Here is a 20,517-nt window from a genome sequence, read left to right as displayed (position 1 = left end):
GTTGAAAAATAAATAAAAATTTCTGTTACGGTTGATTTATTTAACTAATAAAGTAATAAAATAATTACCCTTTCTGCACTTGGCAATTACAGACTTGCTGGCATCAGACGGTTCACCAGGGCCAGCTGCATTAATTGCTTTAACACGGAATTCATACTCGGTACCTTCGTCAAGATTTTCAGCACGGCCCTTACAATCTGGACCAGTCTCACAAGCTTTAATCCATCTGGGTGTGCCTTTTTCACGTTTTTCAATCACGTAACCAGTGATTGGAGATCCACCGTCTTTCAACGGTGGGGTCCATCTGAGGTCAACATGATCCTTATCCCAGTCAATTGCCTCTGGGCGTCCTGGTGCTCCTGGCTCGTCTAAACGAGTTTAAAAAGATTGAATTAGTAGATTTTATAAAATATTGGGAAAAATTTTTATTAAATTTATATTTATCAAAACTTGGTTCCTATACAATTTTTTATCCCTGACTTCTGAATATAATAAACAAAATTTTTAAAGAATTTTAAAGAGTAAAAAAAATACCTCGAAATTAAATTAATTGATTTTTTATCTGAGCTCAGTGCAAACAAGTCGTTCACGTACACTTGCGTAAAATTGTATAAATTATCTTATGTCAAGTAAAAACATATGTGCATAAATTTTGCACAATAAATTAAACTTGGATAGATTATGTTCCAGCTGTATCGATAAAAAATACCAATTATTTGATAATTTCAGCAAAACAAACTTAGTTTGATATTGAAAAAAAAAATATATTCATTTGACAAGATAAATTTGAGTATAAAAAGAGAATATAAAAAATTTATGTAAAAAGTTTCTTTTTTTTCATAAGTTCACAAACGTCTAGACAAATCATGAAATTCCTGATTATTTGTTTATCAACAATTATTTATAGTACTATTGCACAGCAAGTGCTTAATAAGTATCCTAATACCGTACCAATGGCCAATGTATCCATTAGCAAGGTATTATTTTAGTACTAATCAAAATAAGCTATAAATCATTAATATATTTTATCTATTTCAACTTTTAGTTTATTGGTAAATGGTATCAGATTCATCGAATTCCGAATCAATACGACCGTAAAAGTAAATGCAGTACCTTTAACTTTACATTATATAATGATGGTGATGGTGTTCTACTCAATCTTGAAACTGCGGCTTTGAATGATTTGTAAGTATTCATTATAAAAATATATCGAGTTTGAAAAATTTCTTAAATCCAGGTTAAATAAAAATATTTCATATTAATTTAATATATAAGAACTGGGATGAAAGATAAATGGACCGCTTATGGCACACTGCAAAACAATAGTCCATCTCAGTTAGACCTTGAGTTCCCACCACTTGCAACACAAAGAAAAACTACGCTAAAAATATTGGATACCGATTATGAAAACTTTCATGTTATTTCCATGACACAAGTTGAAAAGGATAAGTAAGAGAATTATTGATCAAGTATACTACTTATTTAATTGTAGTACTGAATCATTATTTTACCCATCATCTATTTAAATAATTTGAATATTTTTCTTATTTTATTCAAGTAGAGTTCTGCATAATGTCTGGGTTTGTTCAAGGAAACCAACACTCGAACAACCTTTTACTGCGCGGGCAGTAGCGGCTTGTCAAAGAAATAATATTGACATCAACCTATTTAAAACTGTTGATCAAAAATGCTATCTGTCGAAGACAAAATAAATATAAAACTTGAATAAATTACTTTACAAAAACTATCTATGTTTTTTATAAAACTGACTTGAATTTTTCAAGAATGTAAATAATCTAATATTTTTTTATTTTGTTTATTGAATATGGGTGGTATAAAAAAATGAAAAAAAATAAATAGAATTAATAAATATCTAATACAAATTTTATATAAGTTATTCTACTATCTTACCAAACGGATTCTTGGCCACAATACTATGATCAGCAACCAATGGTTCTGATTCACCTTCAGCATTAACCGCAGCCACACGGAATTTGTATTCTTGGCCAGGGACAAGGTTTTCAACTTCGAAATTTGGTTCCTTAGTACGACCAATTGGTATCCATCTTCCAGTGTCTCTATCTTGTTTCTCAACAACATAATGCTCAATGGGGACACCTCCATCGTCTAATGGTGATTTCCATTTAAGACTACATCCTTCTTTGTGAACATTTGAAATGTCAAGAGGTCCTTCTGGCTTGCCAGGTTTATCAAGCACTATAATTTCAATAGAAGCCTCGTCTTTACCAGACTCATTTTCAGCTTTTAGTGTCAGCTGGCCACAGTGTGCTCGTGTAGCAGAAGAAACCATAAACTTAGTTTTATAATCTTCATATTCAATTTCTGCAATATTTGAATATTCTTCTAGTTTCACTTTTTTGTGATACCATATTTTTGTTGGAGGTGGTTCACCAGATACTTTAACATCCAATTTGATATGATTACCTGCCTTGATAGTGAGATCTCTGAGATTTGTTCTATCAATTTTAGGAGCAGCAAAACGATCTTTGGCAGTTAAAATATCACTTGGATCACTGGGCTGACTTATACCACCTTTATTAACGGCTTTAATTCTAAATTGATATTTTTGTCCTTCTGTAAGATCTTCAACTGTACCCTGTGTTTGATTACCAGGTACTTCAGCAGCTTTTTGCCATTTTCCATACATATCTTTTTTCTCAATAATATATTTTTCAATAGGAGCACCACCATCTTTTTTCGGTGCTTTCCATTTAAGATCAACATGTTTTTTATCCCAATCTTTGAGTTCTGGTTTACCAGGTGCATCAGGCTCTGTGTAAGGATTTTTAGCAGTTATCGATATATCTGTCTCGAGTGGCTCAGAATCACCCTCGGCATTGACAGCTTTCACACGGAACATGTAGTCTTTTCCCTCATTTAATCCACCAATTTCTGCTTCAGGTGTTTTACTTGTTCCACATGGTACCCATCTTCCTGTATCAACATCCATTCTTTCGATAACATAATGATCAATTGGCTCACCACCATCATCTTCTGGTGCTTTCCATTTAAGTTTGCATCCTTCAGCAGTTACATCAGATACATCAAGAGGTCCTTTTGGTTTTGTTGGTTTACTTGTTACAATAACTTCTATATCAACTTCATCACTGCCACTATCATTTGTTGCAGTAACTGTGTATCTACCAGTATCTGATCGTTTAACTTTGTTCAACATGAATAATGTATGATATTCTTCATTGTCAATTTTCAAGCGATCCACACTTTTGAGAATTGCATCTTTGTATTTCCAAACAACTGTTGGAGCAGGTTCACCCTTAATATCAGCTTCAAGTCGTAGCATTTGACCAACACGCAATGTTCTCTTTCCAAGATTTTTTCTGTCAATTCTTGGAGCAAGGAAACGTGGTTTTGCTACTACACTTCTTGACACATCACTTGCCTCACTTGGTCCAGCTTTATTGACCGCAACAACACGGAACTCATATTCATGATTTGGCTCAATACCTTCGGTTACTTTGGCATGAGTTTTATCGCCAACAACCATAGCAGCATCAACCCACTGTCTACCATCTTTGTCACGCATTTGGACAATATATTTTTCAATTTTTGCACCTCCATCATCTTCTGGTGCTTCCCATTCAAGATCAACAAAGTCTTTGTCCCAGTCTTTGATCTGAGGACGACCTGGTTTACTTGGTTCATTAAATGGATTTTTGGCGATAATAGATTTATCTGCTTCGAGTTCTTCAGAGTCACCTTCTTTATTGACTGCTTTTACACGGAACTTGTAAGGCTTTCCTTCCAGAAGACCTTGAATATTGGCTTCTGGTTCAGTTGATCGTGCACAAGGTACCCAAGCACCTGACAATGGATCGAGTTTTTCAATTTCGTAATATTCAATTGGTGATCCTCCATCGTCTTCTGGTCTTTTCCATTTAAGCTTGCAACCATGTTTAGTAACATCAGTGACATCAAGTGGGCCTTTAGGTTTTGTTGGCTTACCAAGAACAGTTATTTCAATCTCAGCATCATCTTCACCTACTTCATTTTTGGCATTAATTTTGTAAAGACCAGTGTGACTACGTTTAGCTTTCATTATAAAGAATTTACTATTATAGTCAATGTTATCAATACGATAAATATCGTCTGTTTTTAAAGGAGCATCATGGAAAGTCCAAATCACTGCTGGAGCAGGTTCACCGATAATATTGACATCAAGACTAATTGTAAGACCGACTTTGACAGTGAGTGCTTGGAGATTTGTTCGATCAATGTGAGGCTTAAGCCAGCGTGCTTTAGCTGTATGTGGATTTGTTGCTTCACTTGCTTCACCAGGTCCTGCTTTATTAACAGCACGTACACGGAATTGATATTGTGTACCTTCAACTAGACGTGGAACAATTCCTTCACATTTTGGACTAGTTGTTTCGACTGCTTTGACAAAACTTGTGCCGAATTTTTCTTTCATTTCAATGACATAACCAGTGATTGGTGCCCCACCGTCTCTGATAGGTGGTTCCCATTTCAAAGTTACTGAGTTTTCTGACCAATCAATAATTTCAGGAAGGCCAGGAGCTGCTGGTGCATCATATGGATTTTTAGCAACGATTGCTGACTCTGTATTTAGTGGCTCTGATTCTCCTTCTTCATTTACTGCTTTAACACGGAATTCATATTTGTGTCCTGGCTCAAGTCCAGTCACGGCATGTTCAGTTCTTTCTGGATCACAAATTCCAGCTGGTACCCATCTTCCTGATGTCAAATCCATTTTTTCAATTACATAACTTGACAGTGGAAGACCACCATCGTCTTTGGGTTTTTTCCACTTAAGTTTGCAACCTTCTTTGTGAACATCAACAACTTCAAGTGGTCCCTCAGGTTTACCAGGCTTATCAAGAATAATTATTTCGACATCAGCCTCATCTTTGCCAGAATCATTTACAGCTTTAATTGTATATTTGCCAGTATCTTTACGAGTTGTATGAGACAAATTCAATTTTGTCAAATAATCCTCATTTTCAATTTTAAGGTCAGGTGTATTTTCAAGAGTACGAGTACCAATAGACCATGTAATGGTTGCAGGAGGTTCACCCTCAACGTCAACTTCTAATTTCACATGTTGACCAGCACGTATTTTAATTTGTTGCAATTTATCACGATTAATATGTGGTTTAAGATATCGAGCTTTAGCAATGTGTGGCTTACTGGCATCACTGGGCTCTGATGGTCCAGCTTTGTTAACAGCACGAACTCTGAATTGATAAGTTGATCCTTTTTTCAAACCTTCAACACGTCCTTTTGGTTCAGAGCTTGTTGTTACAGCAGCCTCTTCCCAGTGGCTTGTAAGTTTTTCTTTTTTCTCAATTATATAACCAGTTATTGGAGCACCACCATCATTTTTAGGTGGAGTCCATTTGAGATCAACTCTGTCGACATCCCAATCTTCTGGCTCAGGAGCACCAGGTCTATCAGCAGTGTCGTATGGATTTTTAGCAATAATTCCACCGTCTGTAACTAATGCTTCTGATTCCCCTTCTTCATTTAATGCCTTGACACGGAATTCGTATTCATGACCTTCTGCAAGACCCTTAACATCGATTTCGGTATCGTTTGTTCGTCCAACTGGTACCCATCGGCCTGTTGTTTTGTCTAATTTTTCAACTTGATATCCAGTAATTGGTTTACCACCATCATCATCAGGTTTTTCCCATTTCAACTTGCAGCTATTCTTTGTAACATCGGTAACCTTGAGTGGACCTTTTGGTTTTCCAGGTGATGAAAGAACAGTCACCTCGACTTCAGCTTCATCTTCTCCTGATGCATTAACTGCTTTTATTTTCCATACTCCAGTGTTCTTACGAAGTGAATCATTTATACTGAGTTTTGTATTATAATCAATATTGACAACTTCAATATTTTCACTAGACTTGATAATTTGATCTTTGTGATACCAAGTTATTTCTGGAGGTGGTTCACCTCGTACGTCTACATCATACTTTATTGGTTTACCAGCTCTCACGACAATTGGCTTCAAGTTTGTACGGTCGATTCTCGGTTTGACTGTAAATAATTACGAATTCCGTTCAATCAATTGAAAAGAGAGAAATAATTACAAAACAAAATTGAAATTTTTTTTTTTTTTTTTTTTAGTTTAATATCGTTAGTAGTTGATAGTAGTAAAATTTTTTTTGATAGTAGTTTAAAAATAAAAGTCTTGAAATTTTTTTATTTTTTATTTTTTCGTAATGTGTCGGAATTAATAAATTCTCTTTCAAAACTAGCTACTTTTGATTGTAGTAATTTTCTTTTTAATAATAGCTTCATAAATTTGCTTGAAAAAATAATTTAAAAAAAAATCAAATTTTCAAAATAATTATATACTCATATTTTTTTGTCGGAGATATTTTAATTATTATACGGGTTGCTTTTGATTGATAGTAGTGAAAATAATATTGATAGTAGTCAAAAAATTAAGGTGGTAGATAATTTCTTTATAAGTAAACAAAATGAAATTAAAAAAAAAAACTCGTTACTTACGTGCTTTGTGTTTGACCATTTGCATCTTTGAAGCATCAGAAGGTGGTGAGGGTCCAGCTTTATTTACAGCAATAACTCTAAACTGATATTCACCACGATCTTTGAGTCCTTCTACTCTAGCAGTAAGTTCATCGCTAACAGGTACTTCCATTGCTTTTTCCCAATCGGGCTTGAATTTATCTTTTTTTTCAATAATGTATTTTTCAATTGGAGCACCACCATCAAAGTCTGGTGCTGTCCATTTGATAGTGACAGATTCATTATCATAGTCAGTAATAAGTGGTGTACCTGGAGCATTTGGCTCATCAAATGGATTTTTAGCTAGTACTGGTTTAGTACTTTCTAAAGGCTCTGAATCACCTTCATCATTTACAGCAGTAACTCTGAATAAATATTCACTTCCTGGATTTAATCCAGTAACTTCAAATTCTGTATCTGGTGAATTACCAGGTACTTTACCACATCTAACCCATTTACCTGTTTTTGTATCCATTTTTTCAATTTCATATTCTTTTATAGGAACACCACCATCGTCTTCTGGTTTTTTCCATTTAATTTTAGCACTTTTATTTGTAACATCAGTAACAACTAATGGACCACCAGGAGAATCTGGTTTACCAAGAACAGTCAAATCAACAGTTTCTTCATCTCTACCATTTACATTTTCAGCAGTAATTGTATATTTTCCAGTGTCTTTTCTTGTTGCATTGATAACTGTAAAGTCAGTATGATAATCAACATTATCAATTTTAATACGCTCAGTTGTTGTTAAAGGAATATTATCTCGCCAAATCCAATTGCAAATTGGTGGAGGTTCACCAATAACATCAACAGACCATTTGTGTGTTCTTCCAGCTTTGATAACAACAGATTTTAAATTTGTACGATCGATTCTTGGTTTTAAATTTCTATGTTTGCAAATATGATTATCTGTTGGTTCACTTGGTTTTGAAATTCCACCTTTATTAACAGCTTTAACTCTAAATTGATAAACTGCTTTTTCTTTGAGTCCCTCAACTTTTGCTTCAGGATTTGCATCAGTTGTTTTCATAACTTCTTGCCAATCTGGTGAAAATTTATCTTTTTGTTCAATAATATAATGAAGAATTGGTCGTCCACCATCTTTTTCTGGTTTTGCCCAACGGAGTGATACACTTGTATTATCATAATCAAATATTTCAGGTTTTCCTGGTGCATCAGGTTCATCATAAGGATTTTTAGCAATAATACCGTCTTCAGTTGTAAGTGGCTCTGATTCACCTTCTTTATTAATTGCTTTAACTCGGAATTTATATTTTTTATTTGGTGTAAGTCCTTGGAAGTTAAATGTATCTTTATCAGGACCAACTTCACCAGCTGGAACCCATCGTCCATTATCTGTATCCATTTTTTCAAGTGTATAACCAGTTATATCACTGCCACCATCGTCTACTGGACGCTTCCATTTGACAGTAATATGATCAGCACGTACTTCTTCAGTTACTAATGGTCCTTTTGGTGGTGCTGGTTTATCAAGAACTACAACATCAGCAACACTTTCACATTCACCAGAACTATTACTAAGTACAAGTTTATATTTTCCTGAATCAGCTCTGAGTGTTTTTCTCACAGTGAGAACAGTGTTTCTCTCGTATTTATCAATAGTAAGTCTTTCAGCAGAATCTGGAGCAAGTTCTTTTTCACCAAGGAACCATTTGACTTCTGGATCTGGCTCACCACCGTATTTAATATCATATTTAATAACTTGTCCTTTTTTGACAACAAGATTTGTCAATTGATCACCAATAATAAATGGTTTTACAAATCTACATTTGGCTATGATTGGCTTAGTAGCATCTGATGGTGTACCTGGTCCTGCTTTATTAACAGCACGTATACGAAATTCATATTGAGTACCTTCTTTGAGACCATCAATTGTTCCTTTAGTAACATCCCCTGGAATCTCTTTACCAGTTACCCATTCTTTGCCAAATTTATCTTTATATTCAATGATATAGCCAGTTATTGGAGCACCACCATCAGATTCTGGTTTTGTCCATGTTAAATCAGCATGATCAACATCCCAATCAACAACTTCAACATTATTTGGTTTACTTGGTTCATCCCAAGGATCTTTTGCAAGTATTGGTTTACCAAATGCAGCAGGTTCACTTTGACCTAATTTATTAACTGCTCGTATACGGAATTTATATTCTTTTTTAGTTTTAAGATCTTCAACTTTGTATGTACATTTTTCACCATTCTTAACTTCACCAACAGAATCCCATTGATTTTTTAGACTCATATCTAATCTTTCAATAATATATTTTGTTATTGGTGAACCACCATCATCTTCAGATGGTTTAAATGACACAACACAAGATGTTGCAAATACATCAGTTACATCAACATCTTTTGGTGGTGATGGAACATCTTGCATTGTAATTGTGACATCTTTAACTTCTTCACCTTGTCCATTTGAAATTTTTAATTGATAAATACCTGATTGATCTCGTTGTGGTTTTTTAATTTTATATGTTATTTTATCTTCACCAACAATAATTTCAACATCTTTTAATGGCAATACTTTTCCATCTTTTAATAATTTTGCTTCTACTGGTGTTTGTTTTGTTCCTTCAATTTTAAATGGTATAATAAAGACAATTGGAGCTGAAATTGGACCTTCAATTTTATCTGGAAATTCTGGTATTGGTTTACTTTCACCTTTTTTAACAGTTAATTTACAGCTTGATGTTAATTCACCACTCTTACATGTTATTTCACCTTCATCGGACATTTCAGTTTTATTAAAAAGAAGCTGATGTTTACCACCACCCAAATTTTTAATTTCAATTCTTTCATTTGCAACAATTGGTTTATCATTGAAAAACCATTCAGCTGATGCTGTTTGATCTTGTAATTCAACATCAAGTACTAATTTTTCACGTTCAACAGCTGTTGTATCTTTTAGTTTTTTATTAAAACGATTAAGATAATTGACAATTATTTCAGCCTCAGTTTTATCAGCATTACTTACACAAGAATAAAGACCAGCATCAGTTACTTTACAGTCTTTTATAACAATTTTACGTTTACGACCATCTTCCTTAATTTGTACTCGTTTATCTGCGGTTATTTCTTGTTCACCCTTAAACCATTTAACTTCACCAGCCTCATCATCTAACTCACAAAGAAGTGTAAGTGTATCTTTTTCTGTTGCTGTTTGATGTTTCAATACTTTTACAAATTTATATGGATAATCAACAATTTCAAGTGTTGTATCAGTTTTTTCAGTTTGTTTGTTAATTTTACATGAGTATTCACCACTGTCTTCTAATTTTGCATTTTTCAATGTTAATCTACAAACACCAGACATGTCTTTTGATATACTGTATATGTCACCATCTTCAAGTTTATTTTTTCCCTTGTACCAGCTGACCTGTGCCATGTTGGAACTGAGTGTACATTCCATATAAGCTTCGTGTTTTGAATAACCACTTGTTTTCTTTGATAGAGGTTTTACAAATGTATATGATGGATCCGGTTCTAAAAAATTTATCAAATTAATTAATTATTTTATTCCAATGAATTGTGTTATTAATTTGTTTATTTACCATCGACTGTCAGGAAAGCTATGCTTGTTATTCCACCAATATCAATTGTATATTTTCCTGTATCATCGACTTTGGGATTTGAAATAATAAGCTGATAAGAATCTTCTTCGTTCTTGAACTTGTATTTTGATGATGCAAAAATTTCCTGTTTAAAAACATTTGAATAAAATTAAAATAAATGAAATTTTATAATTTATTATTTAATTTGTAAAAAAAAATAATAATTACGTCTTTGCGGAAGAACCATTTTGGCTTGGCATTTGGTTTTGAGAAATTACAGTCAAATGCAACTTTCTTATCTTTTCCTTCTTTTGCATATTTATCCACCAAAGGTTTCAAGAATGAATCTTGCTTCTATAATTTCCAAAATAAAACAAAAAAATGAATAAACATAATCAAAATAATTTTATCTAGATAATCAATTTTTCAACTTAAGTTGAATATAATAATAAATTAAAATATACAATATTTTTTCATCGTGCTCGTTCCTGTATCTATATATGTATTATTTTAAAAAATAAATAAACTACAATGGTGATTAATTCAATCGTCTTCTTGATGAAGTGATGAAGGATTTGCCAGTTTGGTATTAATTCAATCAATGATGGACCAAGTAAACAGCTATTTTCATTATGCTAAAAATAACAAAACAAACTTGCAAATGTTTAAATAAATTTGCATTCGTTCATTTTTACTTGGTGATGAAAAAGAAAGGTAATAATTTTATTTCAATATTGAGTAGCAATTGTGTGCAACTATTGATACATAAAAATAAAAAAAAAAAAAAGTTAATTGGTGGATGGGGGGGTCGGCTTCATTTTTGTCTGGGTTTAAATGGCACCTCGAGGATCAACCGTTCTGTCTCAATTTTTTATTCTTTTTTATTTTCAAAATCAATTGATACAGGGAGATAAAAATTATATGAATGCATTGGAAGGAGACTCGAACAACAAGTTCGTCGACTCAATGACTTGACAGACCGATCCAGGTCGTTGAAGTCACATGGGTTTTTAAAATTCAAAATAAAAAATCTTTAATTCAGGGAGGGAATAATTTTCGAACCTTTTTTTTAACCCGAACGATGAGTTTTGGCCAATCGTTGATCAATTCTTGCAGGCTTGGCCTACGATGAATTCCAAAGACATCCTGTTATCCATGAAGTTATCCCGTATTTTTTTTCAAGTTTTTTAAAAAGAAATAAATATTAACGAACGGATTAATATATGATCCTCGAAGTACCAATAATCATTGTATCAAACAGTCATTGAAAATAATAAAATATATCAAAAATCTGACAGTTGAGACAATGATCTATGGATTAAATTTTCCTAACAAAGGGATTAAATAAAAATTGACTTTAAAGAACGAGACAATTTTTTTTATTTAAAAAAGAAATAAAAAAATAAAATGTGCCACTGAAATAATTAAATGAAAAATTATCAATTAAAAATATTTATCATTGCTACGAGAGTACCCAAAGAAAAGTCTAATTTTTTTAAATTAATTATTTTTTTAAATATAACAAAAAATATAAATAATCCAATCAATTAAGTAACATGAAGAAAAAAAAACAAATTAGACAAAAAGGGCACATAAAAACTCAACGTAACGTCTCTTCTTTAAAAAAAAAAAAAATATTAAATTAACAAGGATATGGGGAATTCGCGAGACCTTTAACCAGCTCCAGTTGGGATCACTTTTTTTGTCAAGAGGCACATGAAGTTCCTTCTCATCCTCAACAAAGATAATTATTTCATTGCCATCTTGGTACCAGCATCTTCCATCAGATTGACGCTACGAATAATTTTAAAACTTATTTCATAAACACATCAACTACTCAATATATTATAAATTTATAAACGTTACGTTGATAAACAATTAAACATTGATAAAAATCATGCCTCAATAATATAAAAAATAAAAAAAAATAGACAAATTAGTCACCTTGAAAAATGAAACAACGATGAATTAACAAAAAAAAAAAAACGAATATTTGAACGATCAACAATAATAAATCGAGATAAATACTTGACAGTGTCAATTGACTCACGAATATAATGTTCCATATTTAGCTGGATAATTTGCTGTTATAAATATATAAAAAAAAAAGAATATAAAGTAAAATAATAATAATGGAGTTTCCATTGATGGTGATAACCTACCCTCTCGACTTTTTTCAATGCTGGAATTGGTTTTTCAACTTCTTTGAGATCTACCTTTTCTGGATCAGGACCCTCGGGTCCCCATTTTTGATACTTTCGTTTTTTAAGCATAGTACGGAAGTCCATACCACTTGCATCTTTAAAAAAAAACAATAAAAATTGTTATGAAAAATAATAAATAAATAGAAAAAAAAAATAAATAACATACCAGAAACGTAAAGTTGCATTTCAGCTGAATCTTCACCATGAATATTTGCAATAACAATTTTATATGTACCCTCATCATTTGGCTTTGTTTTTCTCATACAAAGTGTTATTGTATTTGTATCCGAATCAGTTAAAAATTTAAATCTTCCGCCTTCAATAATTTCAGTCATACCCTTGTAGAATTTAAATGTTGGTGCTGGATTACCTTCAACTTGAACGGTAAGATATGCAGTTGAATCTTCAACCGCGGAGTATGACTCTTGTACATCCACAATTTGTGGTGGTCCAGCTGTTCCGACATCTCGGAGGGGTGTACTAGGCTGGTTGATTTTATTCTCGAGGTCCGCCACGCTTGGTCTCCTGAGGTCCGTACTCGGACGACGTCTCTGTTTATTATTAATTATTATTAATTATATTGATTTGATAATTATTATATATCATTAATATTAAAGCAATGAAAAAGCATAATCATTTTCGTGTTTTCTTTTTTTTTTTACATTAACTATAATCTTACCTTTCAACAATAACAATTGAAATTAAATTTATTTTTATAACACGAAAATGATTTAAACTCAAATAACAATGATGTATGAAAATTAAATAATAAATGCATTAATCACAAAATTAGATACTCAAATATTAACAACAAATGGCAAAAATAAGACAATTATAAAAAAAATTATTAATTGCAATTAGATCACGTTATGTTAAAAATACAAGTTGACAAATAAATTACCACAAGAAGCAGACAGTTAACTATCACACACATGAGACATATTGAATAGGTTTTTTTTTCTTAAATTAAGGATACACATATTAATAAATCAGGAATTAAATGAGTAATATAGTTGATGTGTGAGTGAACATAATGACGTATAAATATGTACATACAGTTTGAAGAAAAAAATGAATACATGTAAATGATTTACGATAATATACCGAGTTAAAACAAGATGATTAACTAAAAAAAAAATAATTACATTGTTAGTAATATGATATTTTATAAAATATTTTTATAAACATTGATAAAATTGCAAGAATGCGAGACATGTTATTATGTTGAATATAATTATTGCCTTAATTATTTAGGTCAAAATAATTAATCAAAACAAAAATGAAAAATACATATATTTTTGTCTATATAAAATAAAATAATTCAAGTGATTTATATTATTGAAATTGAAACAGTATAATTGGGATATCCAATTAAAATGAATTGTAAATCAAGTAGTTGATCTAATAATCTGGCTTGAAATCAAGGTATTTAAATTTTTTTTTTTCATTTTTTTTTCGTAGTTAATGTAACCTCGTGTTAATTGGGAATCAATGAAATTAATCAATTTCAAAGTAGCTAAATTTGTAAATTAGATTAAAATATAATTCACTGTCTCGCATTTTTGTTTATCAAATATAAATTGTTTGTAAAAAATTTATCAGTGTAATAAATATTAAACATAGAATAATGTTGTGATTAATAATGATGACAATGATATTTTCTAGATCAAATAAACTTCTTGATCATGGATCCACGATGATTATTCTGGTGCCAAATCATCTTCCATGCCACGATTATTTTCATCCTTGATACTCTACGACAACAATATTATTTACAAAATGATAATATATCATGAAGCTGTTGAATGTGGCAACTACTTATTACAAAAATTAAAAATACTATGAAAAATATTTTATTAAAAAAAAAAAATTGCCATAATAGCAAATTTTTTTTTCTACTTTTTTTCATGGCAAATTTATTATTGTAAAATTGACGATTGTTTTAAAACAAATAAATGATTGTGAACGAGTAGACGAAAAATAATTTTAACAAAAAATTAATACACTTTTATCGTTTAAAAGTGTCTAACCTGTTTGTCCGATTGCACCTCACCGGGGCGCCCAAGTCTAGCCTGTTATTGCCAAAAAAAAAATAATTAAAAAATTGTATGAATTGTGTAAAAATAAACTGATATTAATTATATATATGAAATGAAGGAGTTTATTTTTTTTTTTTCTGAGAGGAGGATATGATTAGAGGATATTTTTTGTTGCATTATTTAAAATGCATATACTATTTTGTTTATGTTTTATTTATTTAAAAATAAAACGTTATTAGGGTTGTTATAATATTCAGTGTTGCAGCAGTGACATCAGCTCCAAATATAATTAGCTAAAAAACTTAATTAATATCATTTTTTTAAATGTGTAATGATTGACAGCATATTAGAATTATTTTCTAGTCATTGTAAGTTGATAAAATTGAAAAATTAAATATATTACTTTAAAAAAAATATGAAAAGTGTCATTGTCGATGTTTTAAAGATGGCATGATTGATGATGATGTTGATAATTATGGCTGATTGTAAAGTTGTTGAAAAAGAAAAAGATAAAACGGTAATTAAAAATAGTAAAAAAATTATTTTTATTTATTTATTAACCGCGTAATTTTGGGGTTTATTTCACAGAAAGAAAATATAAATCGAGAACTCACAAAAAAAAAGAAAGAAAGAAAAAAAAAGGGGCAAAATAAAAAATGAAAAATCATTGCGTAAATTAGATAAATTGAACAAGTAAAATTATTTTTTTGTTCAATTGATGATTATTTATGTTTTTTAATTTTATTTATTTTTTTATATAACAGGTAAGCTTTGTGTTATAGCGAACACAAATCTCACCTTGGCGTCAAACACCTCGCCTGGGCGCAATTTTCCAGCCTGCACAAAATCACAGGGTCAAAGTATGAAATGAATGTTCATAGAAATAATTAATAGAAATTTTTTAAATCAATAATTATATACATATTTTTTTGTTTGTTATCCAGTCTCAATAAATAATATAATAATACGATTGAATAATATTTATCAAGTGGGAAAATAAATGATGACAAGTGAATGAAGAAATGATCGATGACTGTCCATGGCTATTAAGGAAAGAATAATTAAATGGTAAATAAAGATGCAATTATTATATAAATAATATTGACATTCCAGATGCTAGAAAAAATACTCATTCACATGATAAACACTCTACTTGTATTTTTTTTTTTCACATTTTCATTTTGGTTATTATTAATTTAATATAGAATAATAAATTTAAATAAAAGTCTAGATTTAATGAATCATCAAAATTCAAGTAGAGTGCCAAAACAATCAAGAGTCAAAAAAAAAAAATGAAATTAAAAAATATAATCCTCAAAATATAATATTCATATAATCATAAATTATCTTTAAATTTATACTAAAAATCACCTTGATATTTGTGTCACCTCAATTGACAAAAAAAAAAAAAAATTTTAAACTTTTAAACTGCCTGAATTTACGTATGAAATTCATGACTTTGATAAAATTTGTGTTAATGTTTTGTCAAATTTAAAATGAATAGTTTGACTTAATCTGAACAAGGATTTTAAACTGTTAACATGTGAATGACAATAGTAGTAATTGTTGTAGCAATTCGTCAGTTTTAATTGCAACTGGTACAAAAATTTTATTCAAATGTAAAGTCTTTTAAACGCGAAAATTATTGTCAGTAACATGTGCACTGACATTCAATTGCCAAAATTAAAAAAAAAAAAAACCTGAATTAATGAGAAACACAAATATCCATATAATTTTTTATTACCAAAAAGATATAATCTAATATTTTTGTGTGATTTTAAATTATAATGATTTTTATATTTTTTTATATTTTCAAAAATATAAAATTTTTGTTTTTAGGTTGGCAAAATATCTGGATAGTTTGTCCCGAGGTCAGACGTCTCGTAGTGATGCATTTAATATATATATGTAGACTGTAATTAAAGTCGATGATAGATGACATGCTGCCTGAGAAAATTGTACTTAATTTTTAGTCTTCAACTACTACCATTGCTTTTTCAAGGCCCATTAACATCATTTCATGATGATTGAATTTTTTCGTCATGTTACACATGATGATATAAAATTATTATTTATCTAGCAATATATAATTTTGATAATAAAAAATTATAATGATGATGGTGATGATGATTTGATAATATACCTGGTTAATGTTAAAAAATATTTAAATTGCCAGATGGCCAAATACCCGGGTTTTCATGTTATATATTAAATTAAAATCTCTTCGACTATTTTCAGATATTATATTTTAAGAATTTAATTACCCATCCTGAGAATGTGTGACTTGTATTTGTGGCAATGAAAGTACCAATTTAACAAGGATATTTTGAGGTTTATTTTTTTTTTTTTTTTTCAAATTCATTTTAACTCAACACTCATACAGTTATTATTAAATATGAATTATTATTATTAATATTATTAATATCATTACGATGAAAATTATTATTATTATATTATGATATTTATTGATTAGATGAGATGATGAATGTATTTTTTGTTTTAATGTCTCTCCTCTCTCTTCTGAGGACTCGGTGCATCATGCTTCGTTCTTGGGCTTCGCTTTGTACATTCGTGCCAGGTGCAAATAGAGTGCATCATTATTAATGCTTATTGCTGCATTTTTTTTTTTTTTTTTTTCATCTCATAATGTCATAAATTCAATTAATATTCATTCGTTGAGTTATTCATTATTTAACTGCTTATTTTTCATTATTTAATTGTAATTTTTAGCTTTTTATTTTATTCAATTTTATCAATATGAAAAATTTAAATTTATTTTGTGAAAAAAAAATTAATTAATAAAGAAAAATTAGCAGTTTTTGGAGATGATTTTTTTTGTGCGTGCGTGCGTGTGATTGTATAAGTGAAAAATATATATATTTATATGTGAAAAAACAAAAGAAAGAAAAAATAATTTGCAGAAAAAAAATAAAAAATAAAAATGCAATTGCTTATAATGAGTGTATAATTTTTTTTGGTTTTTCCAATAAATATTGTTGTTGCATCTTGTTGATATTCTCACCTTCTTCTCGTCCAAAACTTCACCAGGTCGCAGCTTCCTATTCTCCTATGAATCAAATTTTTGTTTTCAAATATTTTTTGTGTATTGTGTACAGTGTAGATGCATATGAAAAAAAAATAATTAATTATTATTAATTAATATTAATGTGTGTAAATTATCATTGACTCTTTCATAACTTCATTTTTCTTCCCACATGATACAGAAGTTTACATTACAAAAATTACTTGATACTGAAAATGTTTAATGACACACACACGAATATTTCTTTTTTTTTTCTCATCAATATTTGGGGCAACAAGGATATTCTCATATAAATAAATGAAACTAAATAGTTTCAATACAAGACACGAATAATCAAGAGAGAGAATAACATTCACATAATATAAAAGACAAATAAAAAAAGAAAGAAAAAAATAAATTAAAATAAAACAAAGTGACTGAGACAAAGATGGACAACTTACAAGTAAAACTCTGTAATAACTACATTATGCAAAAGATATTTAAAAAAAAAATATAAAAAAAAATCAAACAAATTAGACAAAAAAAAAAAGATAGAAGATTGATACTTCACAGAGTGCGAGGACCATAACGCAAAGGTACAATTATCTACGTGGCTTTTATAAATAAAATAAAAAAAAAATAAAATAAACGAGTAAAAACTGGTGCTTATTGGGCTGATGGTCGGACAATTTAAAAAAAAAGAATTATTTTAATTTAATTACTGGAAGTGTGTTGTATAAAGATATATATGTTTTTTTTTTTTTTTTTTCAAAAGGACAAAATATGAGACAAGATAATGTCCGACCAGCAGCATCGATGTAATCGTATAAAATATTTAAAAATATATTTGTAACATACCTCGTCGCTGATAATAAGACTAGGCCGACGACCCAATTCTTCAGGAGGAATAAGTGATCCTCGTCGACTATTTGCACCACTTCCAGGAACAAGTGATGGTCTTCTACTATTAATTGGTGATGGTGATGCCTCACGAATAACTTCGATTTTAGGTGCCTCTTGTGGTGCTTTTATCTCTGGTAATTTCTACAGTAAATTATTTAATTTCAATAAACTATATCCTTTTTTTTTTTTGATAATATACACTTTTTAATTAAACAACACAAATTAATTTGAATCACGATTATTAAAAACAATCTATCAATTGTAGATGATAATTAAAAAAAATATAATATATATGAAATATAATTAAAATCGTTTGTTCGTTTGTTTATTTAATTTAATTTTTTTTCAAGCCCTCCGAGCCCTCACAAGTGGCTTAGTGAGTCCATGACTGATCACTCGAACCCGTCGGATTTAATTGCAGACCAGAAGACACAGTTAGACACGTGAAATATTTTAAAACCCGAAAATAGATAATTGCAATTCCCTGTTCATTTTCAAACCTAGGACTCGGAGGGGATGTAATATTTTTTTTTATTTTTTTTATTTCAGAATTGACGATGTGAAAAGTAGTCAAGTCGTAAAAAATACAGTATGCTAATTTAAAAAAGGAACAAAATATCAGTGTATCAAATCTAATAATTATGTGCAAGATATGAGAATAAGATTTTCTGGTTAAAATAGTTTTCAACGCGTTGCATTCATCCTTTGCCAGAATTTTTTAATATTATATAGTCAATCGTTTCTACATAATATTTATCACATCATCACATTTCAATGGTTAGTTTTTAAATACTATATATCAATTGTCTTACTGAAAATTATACAAGCATTTAAAATGTCAAAATAAAGTCATTTTGTCATTTATGCACTTTTCTTTTTTTAATTCATCTACAATGTTAGTCGACAATAATTCAACATAATTAAATTAAAGTATTAAAAATTAACTCACCGATGATTCGAATTTTTGTGTTGTTGGTCTGTCCAATTTCGTTTTATCACGTCCAGCATAATCACTAAATTCAAATTCTTGTGGTTTTTCTAAAACTGCACGTTCGTAATCTGGTATTTCTGGTAACTCGTAATTTTTTTCTTTATCAACCTTTGATCCTTTCGTCTTCTTGATATCAGATTTTTCAGCTTTCTCAGTTTTCTATATAAATTTAAATATTAAATAAATAACGCATTTAAATTTATTAATATTTAAATGTGTAATTTTTTTTTTTTGTTATTTTTTTTTTTTTCGATAAAAAATTAAAAATAAATTAAACATGTACAGCCAATGATATGTGGAGCTAATGATTGACATTTTATTGTGAGTGTAAGTGTTTGTATATGGTAAAGTTTGTGTATTGCGTGTTATTATTTTTTAGAATGATTTGTTAATTTATTCGTTAGAACATTCTAAGGCACACACATGGATTATTCCAGTTAAACGAAAAAATATTAATTTATTGTTTTTTTGTAGAAAACAAAATTGCCAATTCAAATATGTGTCATTTTTTTTTACCAGATCAAAACGTAGAGTAAATTGAAAAATAAGAAAGAGTAATGAATTTTTTTTAAATTAATAATTTTCGAAATTCAAGAACAAGATGGAATAGAATAAAAAAAAGAATTAAAATTTTGATTTTTATTGAACTTTTTTTTGTTTTTTCTCCGTCATAGGATACCTTGAGCTCAATGATAAAACCATTTTCTGCTTGTTCAGGTTTTTTTGGTTCTTTGATAACTGGTTTCAGTTGAATTGTTTTAAAGCTCACAGCCTCATCTGCTGGTATCCTACGTAGTGGTTTAACTGTTCCATTTTTTGCCTTTTGAGTGGATTAACATATTATTGTACTGTGTTTATTATGTACTGTTTAATTACTATTATTATTAATATTAATTTATTCAAATTAACCATGTATTTTGGTATTTGAATTAGACAATACAATTTATACATATAAAAGCAACAATTACATGTGATAAGCTCAGGTGTCTGTTTTTTTTTTTTCTTTATCTGTACTATTTTTTTTTCTTTTGTCATGTGTGTGTAAAAAAAGATTATATATTTCTTTTGTAAATTGATTTTATTTTTGTTTTTAATCCAGTTACTTACCTTGAGCTTGACGTCATTTAGATTCTTTTCTTCTGGTTTTTGGATAGGTTTCAAGCTGCCTTTGCGAAAGACAACTTCTTCTTTCTACAAATAAAATAATATTATATTAAAAAATATAGTACAGATAGCTTTTTAAATT

The 20,517-nt window shown here is 29.6% G+C and overlaps 2 protein-coding genes across 8 annotated transcripts in view; one reads left to right on the top strand and one right to left on the bottom strand.

Moving 5' to 3' along the window:
• LOC122852944 (twitchin) overlaps positions 1–20,517 on the bottom strand; it is a 50,522-nt gene that overhangs the window by 14,137 nt on the left and 15,868 nt on the right. For 2 of the 6 annotated variants that reach the window (XM_044153085.1, XM_044153088.1), the window contains 12 exons: positions 20,379–20,462; positions 19,230–19,430; positions 18,236–18,421; positions 17,378–17,422; positions 15,154–15,192; positions 12,483–12,867; positions 12,275–12,411; positions 10,341–10,466; positions 10,113–10,257; positions 6,520–10,044; positions 1,912–6,042; positions 69–368 (listed from right to left, as the gene is read on the bottom strand). In XM_044153085.1, coding sequence (XP_044009020.1) covers positions 69–368; positions 1,912–6,042; positions 6,520–10,044; positions 10,113–10,257; positions 10,341–10,466; positions 12,275–12,411; positions 12,483–12,867; positions 15,154–15,192; positions 17,378–17,422; positions 18,236–18,421; positions 19,230–19,430; positions 20,379–20,462 — 9,304 coding nt within the window. Of the gene's footprint in view, positions 1–68; positions 369–1,911; positions 6,043–6,519; positions 10,045–10,112; positions 10,258–10,340; positions 10,467–12,274; positions 12,412–12,482; positions 12,868–15,153; positions 15,193–17,377; positions 17,423–18,235; positions 18,422–19,229; positions 19,431–19,950; positions 20,092–20,378; positions 20,463–20,517 lie in introns of all 6 variants that reach the window. The other 4 variants (XM_044153087.1, XM_044153089.1, XM_044153084.1 and 1 more) reach the window with 3 other exon arrangements.
• Positions 798–1,762, top strand: LOC122852993 (apolipoprotein D-like). 2 transcript variants are annotated; one of them, XM_044153168.1, is made up of 4 exons: positions 798–977; positions 1,046–1,185; positions 1,276–1,449; positions 1,562–1,762. In XM_044153168.1, exons 1-4 carry the CDS (start codon positions 867–869, stop codon positions 1,710–1,712), a joined length of 576 nt encoding a protein of 191 aa, XP_044009103.1. In that variant the 5' UTR covers positions 798–866; the 3' UTR covers positions 1,713–1,762. The 2 variants fall into 2 exon arrangements, with proteins under 2 accessions (XP_044009103.1, XP_044009102.1); XM_044153167.1 differs by having other exon boundaries at positions 799–977; positions 1,559–1,762.

The sequence above is a fragment of the Aphidius gifuensis genome, linkage group LG3 (assembly GCF_014905175.1).
Source record: "Aphidius gifuensis isolate YNYX2018 linkage group LG3, ASM1490517v1, whole genome shotgun sequence".
In the NCBI taxonomy this organism is placed as follows: domain Eukaryota; kingdom Metazoa; phylum Arthropoda; class Insecta; order Hymenoptera; family Braconidae; genus Aphidius; species Aphidius gifuensis.
This window is presented reverse-complemented; position numbering and strand designations above follow the sequence as displayed.